The sequence below is a fragment of the Phyllostomus hastatus genome, unplaced genomic scaffold (genome assembly GCF_019186645.2).
Source record: "Phyllostomus hastatus isolate PE091 unplaced genomic scaffold, TTU_PhHast_1.1 phas_scaffold_39, whole genome shotgun sequence".
Classification (NCBI taxonomy): Eukaryota; Metazoa; Chordata; class Mammalia; order Chiroptera; family Phyllostomidae; genus Phyllostomus; species Phyllostomus hastatus.
This window is the reverse complement of record NW_025334028.1, coordinates 36,100,741-36,116,367: the sequence shown is the minus strand read 5'-3', so window position 1 is coordinate 36,116,367 and position 15,627 is coordinate 36,100,741. Positions and strand designations below refer to the sequence as shown.

Genomic DNA, 15,627 nt, shown 5'->3' with positions numbered 1-15,627 from the left:
CTCTGCACAAAGGGACTTCATCCCAAAGGCCTCCCAGAGTCATCCCGTCTAAGGTACCGCTTCCTACCCCCTTGCCTATTACTTCCCATCTCCATACCCTGCATGGCATCTGTCATCACCTGAGATATTACCTGATAGCTGCTTATCCCCAAACTGGAACATGAGCTGTATGGGATAGTTAGTCTTAATCACTGCTATTTCCTGGAGAGACAGAATGATGCCTAGCAAAGAGTAAGCACTCAGAAACAAAATAGGCTTTTCTTAGAACACTTAGGACATTTCTGCATAACTGGAATGGAATTCCCATATAGGTGACACAGATTTCTGACTTATCTGAAAATGCTAATGCTTCATAGAAATGAGATAGGAAGGACATGCAACCCTCTGGACTGAGCATCACCCATCACCATCACCTATCACCATTACCATCACTCATCACCAAAAGAGCTCCCTCAGGCCCCTTCCCAGTCAATTTTCACCCGTGTCCACCACAGGTAACCAAACATCTGTGTTGCCCGTTCTAGAGCTTAATGCAATCTGAGTTTTGCAATAGGCATGCCTGTGTGCAAGGCTTCTTTCATTCAGCCTTTGTTTCTGAGGCATATTCATGTCACTCCATGTACAGTAGTTTGCTCTGTCTGCTGCTGAGCAGCGGCACACTTCTACGAGAATACCACATCTCCTGGTGGTGGACACCTAAATGGTGACCAGTTGTTGACTACTATGGATAAACTGCTATAAAGATCTTGTATAAATCTCTTTGTGAACATATTTTTTCAGTGCTTCTGGTTAAATGCCTGGATGATGAAAGAGCTGAGTCACGAAATAGTTATATGTTTAGCTTTATTAAAAATGGCCAGAACTTTTTCAAAAGTGGTCATAGCTCTACATTGTCACCAATCATGGGTTCTATTTCACATTTCCCTGATGATGAATAATGTTGAACACATTTTCATGGGTTACCAGTCATATATATATATATGGTCATATATGTGACATATTTTCACAGGTTACCAGTCATATATATACATACATATATATGTACACACACACATGTGTATGTGTATGAAGTACCTGTTTATTTTTCCCTATTTTTTATATTTTTAAAAAATATATTTAGTGTCGCAGGTTCGATTCCCAGTTAGGGTACATGCCTGGGCTGCAGGCCATGACCCCCAGCAACCGCACATTGATGTTTCTCTCTCTCTCTCTCTCTTCCTTGCTCCCTTCCCTCTCTAAAAATAAATAAAATAAAATCTTAAAAAGTATGTATATTTTTATTATTGACTTCTTTGTGTCATTTATATTCCCTGGGTACATATTCAATACTATATATGTGTAGTGAAAACTATTTTTTCAGCCTATAACTTTTCTGTTCATTTTCTTTGTGATATCTTTTCATACAGTTTAAATTTTGATGAAGTCTAATTTACTAATGAGAAAATATTTTTTAAGGTAGTGCTTGTTGTGTTCTAAGAAACTTTGATGACCCCCAAGTCATGATGGTGTTCTCCTATATTTTCTTCTGCAAACTTCAGAGTTCAGCTTTTCACTTATTTTTTAAACTCTCTCAAACTAATTTTTGTATGTGGTGTGAGATGGGGCTAAAATTCCCTGCCACCCACAAATACAGGTGTCCCATGCTTTTTGAGAGCTCATGTCAGGCTGCTTCACTTTTACAAAAGACCTACATTAGTAACTGTTTCCACTAACTGAAAGAAATAGAAGATTTCTGCTTTTACAAAAAAAAAATGTGAAAAGCTAAAATAGTATTCAGAGTTTGCTTTGCAGTAAGCAGAGCACTTACAGAGGCAATGCTCACCCAGAGTTGTGAGAGTGGCCCCCTGAGTCCCTCCCCTGGGAACTACACTCGGTATCACAGCCTCAAGTCCCAGAGCTTCGAGCTGTGTCTGCGTGCCAGCGTGCCTTACCTCTACTTACCGGGCTGGCCAAAAGTTTAGGTTTTCTTTGGGTGATGGCTCTTGTACTGCTTATTGTCTTTAACTTAACTTGAAACAATTTTGCTAGATTGTATTGTAAGAGCTGTCATATCAGCATGCATTTTTTCAAAATTGGTGAATTTTTGTGCAGCCATTTTAATATTGAAGACGAAAGAAAATATGCAACATTTTCATCATATTGTGCTTTATTATTTCAAGAAAGGTAAAATGCAACTGAAACACAAAAGAAGATTTGTGCAGTGTATGGAGAAGGTGCTCTGACTGATCAAACATGTCAAAAGTGGTTTGTGAAGTTTCTTGGTACTATTGACACTTTGGCTAAATAATTCTTTGCTGTGGGGCTGTCTTATGCATTGGAAGGTGTTTAGCAGCTCCCCTGGCCTCTACCCACTAGAAGCCAATAGTGGATGATAGCCCATATACTCAAATATCCAAACCAATAAAGTTATTGGCAAAAATGAAATATTTTGTGCATCCCCCAGCAAGATGTGTCCTAAGATGATTGTTTCTTCACTTTATGTCATTCAGTCCACAAAAGGTTTCATAGGAACAGTACTTTTCAACCCATGTGACTGAATGTTTAAAGGGTGCCCAAATGGTCCCAGGAGAAACAAATTAAGTTATATAACTATTTAAAACTCTCAATAGAGAACTTTCCTCATTAGCTATTCTCAGCACTAATAGTTCTTATAAAAAGTGAAACTGTACTGTAACATCATATGGTAACTGATGTTTTGGTAGTGACACCGAAAACAAAACAGAACAAAGTGGCTTCTTGCCCATCAGGAGCCCCAGTGTCATTGGGAGCATTACTGGAATGGCCGTTGGAACAGATTCATGAGACCCCTCTTAAGAGCCTCTCTTGAATTAACTGGAAGAACAGGAAGATCAAAAGTACTCAAAATCAATATACCATTCCATAAGTCTTTAAATTAAGCTTAAATGCAAAGTTTCATTAAAGAGATTATTATTTTTTTTCTAAATGTGGCAAAGAGAGCTTAGTGGTATAAAATAAATGAGTGTAATTGGAAGTAGGAAGGAAGAAAAAACTTGAAGGAGGGAGTGGAGGTGGGCTGGGGGACCTGAGGGAATGACACGAGGCTGCAAGGCGGGCAGACACCTCCTGTGGCGCAGGAATGTGAAAGAAGCCAGGGACAGTGGCGATGAATGGGTCCTGACCTTCTGAAGATAGTGGTATAGGACAGGCAGCACAACAACTGAAGAAAGAGATGAGCAGATGGAGAAGAGTGGAGAACAAGAATCATGTTCACCAACTGAAGTTTATTATTTTCTCTCCACGTGTGACTGGGAGAGTGAAAAGGAGTGAGAGCAAGAATATTCAGTGTGGGGTAGGACAAAGAAGCTCATTTGGAGTCACTGGATGTGACTGTGGACCCAACTTTTTCTCTGGTTATGTGACCTGCAAAGGTGATTTCATTTTGCTTCTGTGTTCACTCATCTATTTTTTAAAAGTGAATTTTAAAATAAATATCAACAGCATGCTTAGAGATGGATGACTGTTGAATTAGTGAATATTGCCTTCAATTTATTGAATGACTACTGTTTGCCATGAACCAGGGATTTTAACGCATCATCTATTTCAATTCTATCAAACTATAATAGACATTTTCACCTCCTACAGAAAGGACGTAACTAAGGTCACAAAGGTAGTGCAAATAACTAGAGTCTAAGGTCCATCTTTTCACACCATACTCCATTCTTCCCTCTGAATGACCCTCTCTCCTTCTGTGATTTGTCTCTGTTGCCTAGTATGGCTCAGAATCCAGCATATTTTTTTCACATAGGGAGCTGACACTGTATCCTCACTGAATAGTGATATACACCAAGAGGGGCCATGCCCTTCTTTTAAGACCTCTACAGTCCTATCCCACCACTGGGACTTTCTCAAAATTTTATGAATGTATGAATCCTAAATACCTGGCCAGTCACAGGATGTGAGTAATGGTACTGAAGGGCTGATGGGTGCAGCAGGAAGTGATAGGATTAATTCTTTTTGAAATTCAGCATATTGTACAAACCTGTTGTTACACCTTTTTATTTTTTTCTGAAAATTGCCGTTTTTAGTGTACCTGTATTATGTCCAATTAGGTTATTTTTCCAGTTTTACTGAGAAATGATTAATATACACCTAAACTGTGTAAGTTTAAGGCATATGGCATAATGGTTTGATTTATATATGCTGGAGATGATTACCACAATATGTTGAGCTAACATTAATTTTCTCGTATAGATAACAATTTAAAAAAACAAAAGATAAATTTTCCTCATAAGAACTCTTAGGATTTACTCTCTTAATAACTTTCCTGTTTATCTAGTAACAGTACTAACTGTGGTCATGTTGCACATTGCACCCCTAGTGTGCGTGTACTTGTCTTTTAACAAGAAGTTTGTACTTAGTTCACTATTTTTAAAAACTATACAATCTTCTAAGTACTGGTCAGTGCAGGTAAGAGACAGGATTAAGTTACATTCCATAGGAATGTAGATAAAGAAAATTATTAACACAACAAGTAACTAATTACCCAACAGGTAAGTAAGGATAACCTAACTCTCCTCCCAAAGCCCCAGGATGCTGGCCTTCACTGGTATAGTCACTGGATTTTTGTTTCCTTTGGAGTCTCAGTCATGCTTTTGTTTCTATGTAAATTAATATGAACAGAGGTCAGCGATCATGTGTATCAATTCATTTTGCACTACTTTCATAGGTTCTCTATAATAGCTACAACCCTAACTTTTGATTCACAAAGGTCCCTGCCCAGAATCTCACAGGGTCCTAAATCCTGATATATTCTTCTCTGTTCTAGCTGCTAAAATCTAACATACAAAATCCTCTCAAAATTCTTTGACATTCCATTAAAAAATTTATTTAAAAGGATGTTCATTAAACTCTGCTTTAAGATAAAAAGGAAAGTAGTAGCTATAATCCAGTTTTCCACTTTGAATTTAAATGCGCATTCTTCGGGGCCTTCGCGGTTTTTTTTTAAATCGACATATTTTAGAAGATAATTTATAGAAAAAATACACACATACACACTGAATGTCAGCTTGAACCTAATTTAAACTGTTTATGTATTCAGAGAGGGAAAGCCTAGTTGTTACGTTTTAACCTTGGTGAGGGCTGAGACTGCAGCTCTACAAACTAAACAGATTTCTCCCAATTAGGAGTAGATTCCATAACCTAGAATAAGGGCTGCTGCTTGTAGGTAACAAGTGAAAGGACATTTTAAGTTCTACATCTCTGATTTGCAAACTTCAGCAGGCAAAAGATTCACATGTGTGTTGAACCTTGTTCAAACACAACGGTTGCGACAGCCCCCCAGCCCCCAGCCCCCATCTTTTGATTCTGAAGTTTGGAGCGCCCTGGAAATTACATTTCTAACAGGTAGACAGCTGGTGAAGATGCTATTGTAGTTCCTGACCTTCCTGATAACCGGTTATAGGGAGTCTCTTTTTTAAACGTGGAATTTGTTCCCCACAAAATCAGTGTTAACACTTTCACTTAAATCCATCAAGAGCCAGTAGATACTAGGATCTTCCAGGTCCATTGGAGCCTTTTCCCGCAGGTTAGGGAGGTACCCAGGCAAGGAGGTGTTTCCCCGCCCCCTGTGGGGGGAGGGGCCTAAAGGAGGGTCCTGGGATTCACAGACAAGTGTCCCAGCGACTCAGCGCACAGGCCTCTCCCCGCCGGCCCCCCTGCGCCTCAGCACCACAGAACAGCAGTAGTGTCCCTACCCGGTCCCCGGAGTCACAGCCTCGGCCCTGGGGAGGCAGAGGGCAGGGCGCCCCGAGGTCGAAGGGGGAGGGACAGAAAGGCAGGATAGAGAGGGTGGAGCAGAGGCTGGACGGAGGAAAGCAGACCTTCCCCGAGGTTGGAAGAGGGTGAACGGGGGTAGACGGAAGATGGGGACAGACGAGCCGGTGACCGGGACCCGCCCGGCTCCCCTCAGTCCAGCCGCGGCACACAGATCTGCAGGGCGTGACGCAGGGGACTGGGACATGGTAACAGGACTGGGACGGTTGGGGGAAGGTGTCCGAACGACCGGCCCGGGTCACGCGGACCAGTCCAGAGTGGCGAGGGCCTGGGTGACGGGTAACCGGCTGGGACGGCACGGACTGGAGATGGACGAGGGACTTAGCTCCCTCGGCCCGGCCGCGGGCGCACTGAAGCGCTCGGCCGCCCACCTCCCAGCGCCGACTCCTCCGGCGTGCGTCGACCCGCGCTTTAAATACCCTGCTAAAAATAGCCTGCGAGCCCTCCTTCCAATCATGGACGCCCGAAGTTCGAATTTAGCCAATTGCAGGGGCCTTGCTGGAGAGGCTCGGTCACGCCAGGCGGGGCCGCGATGAGCTGGCGCCCGCCATTGGCTGAAGCTGACATCATCGGCGCGCAGCCCCCAGGCCGGGCGCGGTGTGATTGGGCGGTGCGCGGGGCGGCCCGGACGAGTCACGTGGGGGGGAGGGAGTGGGGGGAGCCAGGACTGGAGGAGGGGGGAGCTGGCAGCGGAGGTTTGAATAGGGAAGTTTTTCAGGGGTTACGTTTGCAGTCAGTTCGGTGTTTGCAAATATTGTGTGGGCTAGCGAGCGCGTCTCTGGACTCCGGCAGGATCTGAACCCGCGGCGCCTCATTGCTGTGCACTGAGTTTGCATGAAACTTTACCGGCACTGCAGGCACCGCCGCTGCGCTCCCGACTCCAGACCGCACATCTCCCTGTTGGTACAACAGCGGGGACTGTCTTTTCCAACCCGACATGGATGTACTCCCAATGTGCAGCATCTTCCAGGAACTCCAGATTGTGCACGAGACCGGGTACTTCTCGGCGTTGCCCTCCCTGGAGGAATATTGGCAACAGGTAAATAGGAATTGTGTGCCAGGTGCCCCGGTGCGCAGCGGAGGGAGTGCATGCACGCACCGACAGGACGATGCGTGGCTGGAGGTTCATTGCTTTTGCTTTTTTTTTTTTTGTATGGTTTGGGTAGAATTTTTAAAAATTAAATAATTAGTCTTACAACGTACTCCTGCCTCCGGTGCGGGAGGCACTTTAAAAGGGATTTTTTTCCAGTGTGGAGCCCAGTTGTCATTTGCGTGGAGCGCAGCAGCACTTCGTCGCTCCCCGTGTTTTTGCCCGTTTCTGGGGCTTCTGAACCAGACTGCAGCCCAAGCTCCGCTGCCTGATCCCGGCCCGAGCTCTTGGCAGAAGTTTGGTGCTTGTACCAGCTCCAGACTCCACAGCTGGAACTTGTCATTTGAACTTGCGTGGATGCCAAGGGTATTTTCTTAAGCGATTTGTTTTTGTTTTCCTTTTTGGTCTTTGTACTTAGTGTTATTTTTTTTTAAGTTAGAAATTTCACCAGCAAAACATCCACCAGCTCCTTTTCCTTAGCAGGCCATTTCCAGTTGCTTCTTTGGAATCCTTAACATTTGCGTTCATCTGCCTTGTTTTTCTTACCTGCTTCTTTTGTTGACCAAAAACTGTTTGCACAACCAGTGACTTACCCAGTCATATGACAATGAGTCCTTCTGAATTACTTCAACCCTGAGTTTGGGAAGAACAGCCTTGGTTTCTGGCATTTTTTAGTAGAACTGGAATTTTTGTCATTGGACAATTATGAAACTTAATTTCTCCCCTCTAATTTGTTAGGATTGCCTAAAGGTACTGAGATTCTGACACTTGTCCTATTTTTTTTTAAAGGTAGAAAGGGGCTGTGTAATAGATTAGACTGTTGGTTTTTGACACGAAGTACAAAATATATTCTGTGGATTTCAAAGCCTAGAAAGCTTTAAGAGGGATGAAATGCAAAGTGTGGCAACCTTCATATGCCTGCTTAATTGTTCTCAGCCCTGTTCTGCCTTCCTCTCCCCTCCCCCCTTTTCCTCCTTAAGAAGCTGCTCCCTAGGACGTGATTGAAATTGATCTAAGTAGTTTCCTTCGGGCATTTGGGATTTGGGCCACAAGCCAGGCTGAGAGCTCTCCTTAGCCTTTAGAGGCTTTTAAACTCTCTGAGAGCTTCGTTCTGGTCCCCAGTGCTCATCAGCATAATGGAGATTTTAAATTAGCCAGATGATTAAAGTTTAACAAGATCTTGACAAGTATGCTTTCGTTTTTCTTTGGAACATCCATAAAATATCTAGCTGGTTTCTCCTCAGAATACTCTGCTGTGCGTTGTAAACCAGACATCCAATTTTAAGGGTAAAGAGAAAACAATGGTTGTTTTTCCCCCTTTGCTTGCTCATGCTTGCTCTGTGAGGATTCTGTGGGGAGGGGAGAGGGTATATGCTATATAATGATAGCAGGCATATTGCTAAGAAAGCGAGCATGAGCACTTTGGATACCTTAGCTAGTTCCGAATGTCATTTGCTAAAAAAAGTATAGTGGGCGGTAGAAATTTAAATCTATAGAATTGCAGCCATGTAGATAATCTTATATGGCCATCCAGGCAATTGATCCTAGTGAAGAGAAGGGCAGATATAATTTAATCCTAAAATGTTTCCTACCGTTTTTCTTTTCCAGTGGCTAGAAAGTTTGAAATGGTGGGGAGAGGGGATGCTGGTCTCTCGGCAGTTGTAGCTTCTTGAAAGGTTGGTTGTGGGTCTGGGGAGGGGGCACTCTGTCCATGACACACTGCATGTATATCTGAATTGGGTCCTTTTTTGGCTGCTGGTCAGAATTTCAAAAGGAAGTCTCCTCTGGCATTGCGTGAAAGAAATAGAGTGATGACTCATACACAGTTGTACTCTTGGCCAGTAGATAAAGTTCTTGTCCATTGTGGCACTCCCAGCAGGGCCAGGAGGAATTTCCCCTCTTGCATCCTTTACAATAGCAGATGGCCATTCTGGAATGATTTCTCCACTCTGTTGTTGAAGCTCTTGTTTTTCTCTGACCACTGTGGAAGTCATTAAAGTTGTGTGCACCCATGGCCCTGCACTTGGGAATGGCATTCTTTGAAAGCCTACTAGGTCTGGGCTAAGCAGGAAGTGGGTGGTTTCTGTGCAGCTCCATTGATGTCCTTGAATATAGACCATCAGCTTGCTGCGTCTGCTCACTGAGTGTGGCCCTGTGCTGTCAGCTGTGTCTGCAAAGGGAGACACATGCAATGTGAGAACACATTGCATTGCGTGCGGTGCAGCCTTTTTGTCTTGTGCCTGAGAAAGGAGGATGGCTGGGGCTTTTCTTAATGCACATGGTTCTTGAGACTGTCAGATTATCTGGCTAAACCTGTCAGGGGTGTGTGTCTGAGGCTGGTGTTCTTTGTGTGGTTTACAGAAACTCATTAGAAACATCAACACTGGTAACTATAACAAACACTGGCTTAGTGACCTTTAGTCACCGTGGCCTTTGGTCCCACGTGGTATTTCTTCCCAACCCATCCCCATTCCTAGAAACAGCTTTCCTCGTGCTCTCCTAAAGACACGGTTCTTATAGTGACATGGCCACAGTCTGTTTGCCCTTCATCCCTGCATGTTTTTGGAAAAGTGCTTTTGGTTCCATTTTCAGTTGTCATAATCATGAGCCTTCTTGTGGTTCCTTTTGCACAGACCTGCCTGGAGTTGGAGCGTTACCTCCAGAGTGAACCCTGCTATGTGTCAGCCTCCGAAATCAAATTTGACAGCCAAGAAGATCTGTGGACCAAAATCATCCTGGCTCGGGAGAAGAAGGAGGACCCGGAAGTGAAGGTTTCCTCCAGTCCCTCAGAGGATGCTCTCAGCAGCCCCAGCTTTGGTTACAACCTGGAGACCAACAGCTTGAACTCGGATGTGAGCAGTGAGTCATCTGACAGCTCCGAGGAACTCTCGCCCACCTCCAAGTTTACCTCTGACCCCATCGGCGAAGTGCTGGTCAACTCTGGGAACCTGAGTTCCTCTGTCACCTCCACGCCCCCTTCTTCTCCAGAACTGAGCAGAGACCCTTCTCACCTGTGGGGTTGTGTGCCTGGTGATCCACACCCTTCAGGGAAGATACGCAGTGGGACTTCAGGGAAGCCTGGTGACAAGGGCAGTGGGGATGCTTCCCCAGACGGTCGAAGAAGGGTACATCGATGCCATTTTAACGGCTGCAGAAAAGTTTACACCAAAAGCTCCCACTTGAAAGCACATCAGCGCACTCACACAGGTCAGTCCCTCCTGCGACCTGGGAGGTGGGCCGCTGGTGGGCGCCACTGAATTGCACCAGCCCTGGGAGGGGGCCGGGCTCCGCAGAAGGCTGTCAGAGCAGACACATCCTCACCTCACTCTTTCCCCAAAGAGATGGGTCTCTGGGGAAGACAGAGTAGGAGGTGAAAGACTGGACATGTGCTCGATGAATGGTTGACACTTTCAGAGTAAACAGACAAGAGGTAAATCACATTCTCCATTTCCTCCCAGCCCAACCCCCCAACTCCAACCCTCTCGGTGATCAAGACCTATTGTATGTGGTCTGCAGTGTCCACGGTAATGTTACGTGGAGTTGCTTCTGATTTTTTTGAAATGAAACCCAATGGCCAGGGGAGAGGGTCACTGGGCAACATGCCACCAATGGTGGTGGTATGAGGAATAAGCTTGACCATAGATGTCATATGTAGCAATATTGATCAGAGGGTGCTTACTGGGAATTTCTCTGTGGATCATGCTGCTTTTGTTTTCTGATACCAATTTTTAAAAGACATTAAAGAAATTTCTTAATGAAATACCACAACCTCGATGAAAGTACCATTTAAAACTACCATAGTAGTCTCTAGGGTAATTAGTGATGAGTCACAGAAATTTTAGAGCTGGAAGGGATCTTAGAGATCAAGTCACCCTAACTCTTATCTTACCAGTAATGAGAGGAGATGGCTGAGTTGTCAATTAGGGTCCCCAAAATGCTCATGGCAGAGAGGGGTCAGAACCCAGGTGCCATTTGTTCAAACGGCATTCTCTAGTAGGACTGGTTCTGGCCACATGTTTAATATCCTCTAAAAGGATATTCACTAAAAGGTAGCACTTATAGTGAATTCATGTTTATAATCTGACCAAGGCATAAAGTGGACTGCGTTATTGGATTGCCATTTAGAAAGTTCTTTGAAGGCCTTGGATGGGGTTTCCCAGAAACTCATGACTTCAGTTCTGGAGAAATGTAGTTTCTCAGAGGAAACAACGAAGCTCATTCCACAGGGAAGTGAGTAAGGAGCAAAATAAGTGCTTGGGAGAAACGGTTTCCATGGAGAAAGCAATAAAACCCTGCCCTCGGAGAGGCTGTGGGTCCAGTGGGCTGACACATCACCTCCGAAGTATTTCTCCAGTCTGAGTAATTGTCTTCCTTACATGTTAACTGAATATGGTTATGTAGGCTCTAGGTGCCTTCCACAGCACTTGGATGACTGAGGCTAGGTCAGGAAAGAGCTCCTGGATGTCACTTTCTGAGTACCAGCTGCTGTTCCTAATTGAGGTGTGTTAGGAATTCCTGAGGCCACCAGACCTGGAGCGTGCTAATGAGTTGACTTTCACCATGTGCTGTTGTAGCAGGGCTCCTTCCCTCGCTGGTCAGTGAAATCACGGCATGCTTGTCCTGTGCTCTCTTCCCAGGAGAAAAGCCTTACAGATGCTCATGGGAAGGGTGTGAGTGGCGTTTTGCAAGAAGCGATGAGTTAACCAGACACTTCAGAAAGCACACTGGTGCCAAGCCTTTTAAATGTTCTCACTGTGACAGGTACGTGCTTGAAGCGCTGCGTTTGGGAATGCCATCCCCACAATGGAGTAGGAAGGCAGATGGTTTCCTGTCCTGGACTGACCTTGTTTTAGCCTAGGACTTAAAAAAAAAAGTCTCCGATAGGCCTGACATCTGTCCAAGTTACAGATGCTCTATGTCGTGTGTGTGTGTGTGTGTGTAAAACTAGAGTGAATTTATTCCTATTTTCTGAAGATAGGCCTTCATCAGTTTTTTATTTGAAGACTGGGAAGTAAGGTCAGGTCAGATGCTCCAAAAGAGTGGAATGGAGACCTTAATTTATGCTCCTACCATTTGGAATTTCCTGCCCCTGAAAATGAGTTGGAGTGAATCAGTGGATTGCCAGTTTCCCTCTGAGAAGAGCTGGGTGGGGGCATGCAGGGTGGGAGGTCTGTAACTGAACTGGGGCTGGAGACCTAACCTCTCTGATGCTTATTGGCTCTGCAGGTGTTTCTCCAGGTCCGACCACCTGGCCCTGCACATGAAGAGGCACCTCTGAGGGAGCAGAGTGTGAATCCTGCGGCTAAAATGGCTTCCAGGCTGAGAGACGGCCGTGGAAGGAGGGTGCGTGTTCCAGCCAAAGCATGCCATTTTGCACCCCACCCAGTTGCCTCCAGGACCTCTCCTTGGAAGGTCTTTTGAGGGCAAAAAAAATCATGTCGGAAGCGGCAGAGCGCCTGTGGTGTGTGGTGTTTGGGTGGCCTGGACTCGCACTGGTCCCTAAGCCTTTGCCGTGAGCATGTGCACTGAGAATGTTAATGGTTGGGTTGACTGTATGTGGAGGATCTATTAGGACTGTATGATGAGGCAGAGTCTTTCCTGTGCAGTGGCAAGACTGCAAGAGACAGAAAAAATGTTGTTTGAGTGTTTTGTGTGTGATGGGTAAACCTTGAGATGAGATGACCACCAATCATTTCCTGGGAGGGTGTCTGCGCCTTAGGGAAAAAAAGGGAAAACATGGAGGGCGGGAGTGTGAGTGATCAAGACCCTGCTTGGTGAGTGGGTGGGGGGGGGGCCCTCCTGTGTGAGAGGGACGTTGGCGTCTGGTGCAGCTATGAAACGTGCAATGTGTCAAGTAGCTTGTTCTACTGGCTACAACAGCTCATTTGTTACCCGTTGTATAAGCTGTGTATTTACAAATATAACACAATGGTAACCTTTCCTTGTAAGACAAAAGTAATGCATGGTCTAGGGAACTTTCTGCTTTTCCATTTTTAAATCAGAACTACAGTTTTGATTCCAGTTACTGAGCAGCTAAAATGCAATTTGTCAAAATTGGTGATCCCTAGCCATCTGGGCTTGGCAATACACAATACTTCTCCCCCTTCAATTTTGTAATACTCCCCTTCCAGAAAGGTGGTGTGCAGCATAGGAATATTTTTTACATGATTCTGAATTTGATGACCTTTTGGAGAATTAGTGATGCCCTTTGAGACATTGGACACATGTGGGGTGTCAGGAGTGTGAGGGCCAGGAGCTCCTGGTCTAACATAACGTTAGACTAAGAACCTAAAATTTTTTTTCACTTGGGTAGGTAAAACCACTAAAGCTTAGAAAGTGTTTTCTCATGCAGCTATGTTTCTCTTATTTATGCCTTGAGGACTAATTTCTGGTTTTCTAGCTGTTAATGCACTGTAGATCTTAATAATGGTGCCTTATGCAAGTGGCCCCTTACCTGGGGGTCTCATACAGGGGTATGGGTGATGCATGCTTTATTAAGGCTCTTTTTTCACCTGGCATTGTACTGTATCAATTTAAAATACAAAAAAAAAGAAAAATCTCTTTAAGGTCCTCCTTCACAAAGACAAATAGAGAGATGAACCCCCCCCCCAACAAGTCAGTATTTACTCAGTATTTTAGACAACTTGACCATCAGTGTTAAAGTGGAAAACACATGATAATTGGAAAATCTGACCATTTCTGTCACCATGAGACTTTCATATAGACTTTGCACAACAGTTGTATAGATCACACATCGGCTGTATTTAATATGTAATGTTTTCACACATATTAAAGATACAGAACTATAAAAAACAATGTTAATGTATTGGCTTAAAAGGCACAAGTTTCACATAACTATCTGTTGGTAATACAGAAAGTATATTAATTTTTGTAAAAGTGGGCAGAATCCTTGTGTATGTATATTTGTGTGTATAGTATATGTATGTGTGTGTATATATATACATATATATAATATATAAATATTTTTTTAAGAAGAAATTAGATGTTTAGCTAGAAATTTCACAGCCTGTGAAGAAATATTTCAAAATGGCCATAAAGGAGGTAAAAATGAAAACTATACTTTTATAAAGGCTTTATCTTTAATTTAATGATTTGCTACAAACTCTGGGCCTGGACTCTGTTCCAGACTGCTGACTTTGCTCATCCTTATTGGCAGGTCTGGGATAGGGTGCTCCTGGCTGTTCAAAAGTGGCATGAATGGAATACTAGCCCATGAACTGGTCTCAGACACACTACGATTTTGATTTTGAATTTCAGCCTTATTAGAAGATCTAAGAGTCAGCTAATTACAGGGATTTTTTTTTAGAACACTTTTTATGCAGATGAAGATATGTTTTTTGAGCACATAGATTCTTCACATTTTTTCAAAGAATAATTTCCCTGAATTGGCACACCACAGTGTGGACAGCTGATATTTCATCCAGCTGCTGGCATGTGGGTGTGGATCTTTTCTTTATATATATATATGTACATATATATACACGTGAGTCTGGCTGGGCTGGTATTTTGTTTGATCTTCCTGGAAATGAGCAATGATGAAAGCTCGAATAACTGGTTTTTTATCTGGGCTGATGAATACACTTACCTAAAGAACTCATTTCATTTTGCTAAGGGGGAAAATGCACTTTTGGCAATTCAAAATCCAGGCACTTGATTTGCTGGATTTTGGAAAACTCCTTTTTTGGCCCTGCTGTGCGCCTAGCCATAACAATTCCATTAAGCAAGAAGGTAAACAAAAGACAAAAAAAAAAAAAAAAAAACCAACTTGCGCTGGCTTGTCTCACTTATGAAACACCATGGAGTTGTCTGATTGGGTGGGGCTGGGTGCCATGTATATCAATGCCTGTAATTTTCATAATAAGCAAGTACATAAAGAGTTACATTCTGTTCAGGTGATAACTGAGCCTCAATCAAGCAGAAACTTTTTGCTTGACATTAAAAAATTTCTATTAGTGAAATTTCTTTTTTTTTGAAGCACCCTGTTATCTAAAGAATCTTTGTAAGATTTTTGTAAAATTTTGTTTTACAAGATTTTATTTGAAATTGTTTTTTGCAAGATTGTTATATTTCTGTATGAATGTATTTTTTATCGGAATAACATAAAAGAATTCTTATCAGCATCTCAACTCTGGTCGGTTTCTTTTTGGGGAATGGGGGGAGTCGAAACACATTCCTGCTCTATTAATCAACCTTGGGAAATCTCCCTTGTGCAACCCTAAAGGCCATTTGCCTGCCTTGTCCCTTCCTGTCAACTTCACAGCCTGACCAGGGAGCTAATGTGCAAAGAACAGCTTGGTGTTGCTGCCCTGCAATGCCCTGAATTCCCTTCTCCAGAGACTGACAAAAGCAACCACCAGGCTTTGGGGCACAGTAGGAAAACATTTGCTGTGTTTTATCTTCCTGTCACTCCAGCCAGGGAAATATACTGCAGAGGCATCTGCACACTGGCAAACTTGAATACCTCCTTTCCTTTCCTCAGGCTCTAGCAGCCCTGTTCCAGTTAAGCAGTTCGATCAGGGCCAGCCTTCTCTGGCCTGGCCCACACACCTGGCTGAGATGTCACCGAAGAAGATGAAAATGACAGGAGGGACAGCAGGCCCAAGAGCTGCCCTGGCTTTCTCCAACCCACCCTTTCATACTTCATGCCTTTTCTGGTTAGACTAGTAAAACTGAGGAGAAAGATTGTTTACATGATCACCAGATAAGTTTATATTTTTAAAAGG

General features: G+C 43.8%; 1 protein-coding gene across 1 annotated transcript; it reads left to right on the top strand.

The window, feature by feature from the left end:
- Positions 1–6,474: 6,474 nt before the first annotated feature.
- Positions 6,475–15,030, top strand: KLF6 (Kruppel like factor 6). Its single transcript, XM_045820268.1, has 4 exons — positions 6,475–6,832; positions 9,517–10,090; positions 11,521–11,644; positions 12,110–15,030. The coding sequence occupies exons 1-4, from the start codon at positions 6,731–6,733 to the stop codon at positions 12,159–12,161; spliced, it is 852 nt and encodes a 283-aa protein (XP_045676224.1). The 5' UTR covers positions 6,475–6,730; the 3' UTR covers positions 12,162–15,030.
- Positions 15,031–15,627: the final 597 nt, after the last annotated feature.

Excerpts from the sequence above, each read along its gene's own strand:
- KLF6 (XM_045820268.1), top strand. The coding sequence starts at position 6,731 with ATGGATGTACTCCCAATGTGCAGCATCTTCCAGGAACTCCAGATTGTG. Across the intron at positions 6,833-9,516 it reads TGGAGGAATATTGGCAACAG|ACCTGCCTGGAGTTGGAGCG; the intron begins GTAAATAGGAAT and ends CCTTTTGCACAG. Across the intron at positions 11,645-12,109 it reads AAATGTTCTCACTGTGACAG|GTGTTTCTCCAGGTCCGACC; the intron begins GTACGTGCTTGA and ends TTGGCTCTGCAG.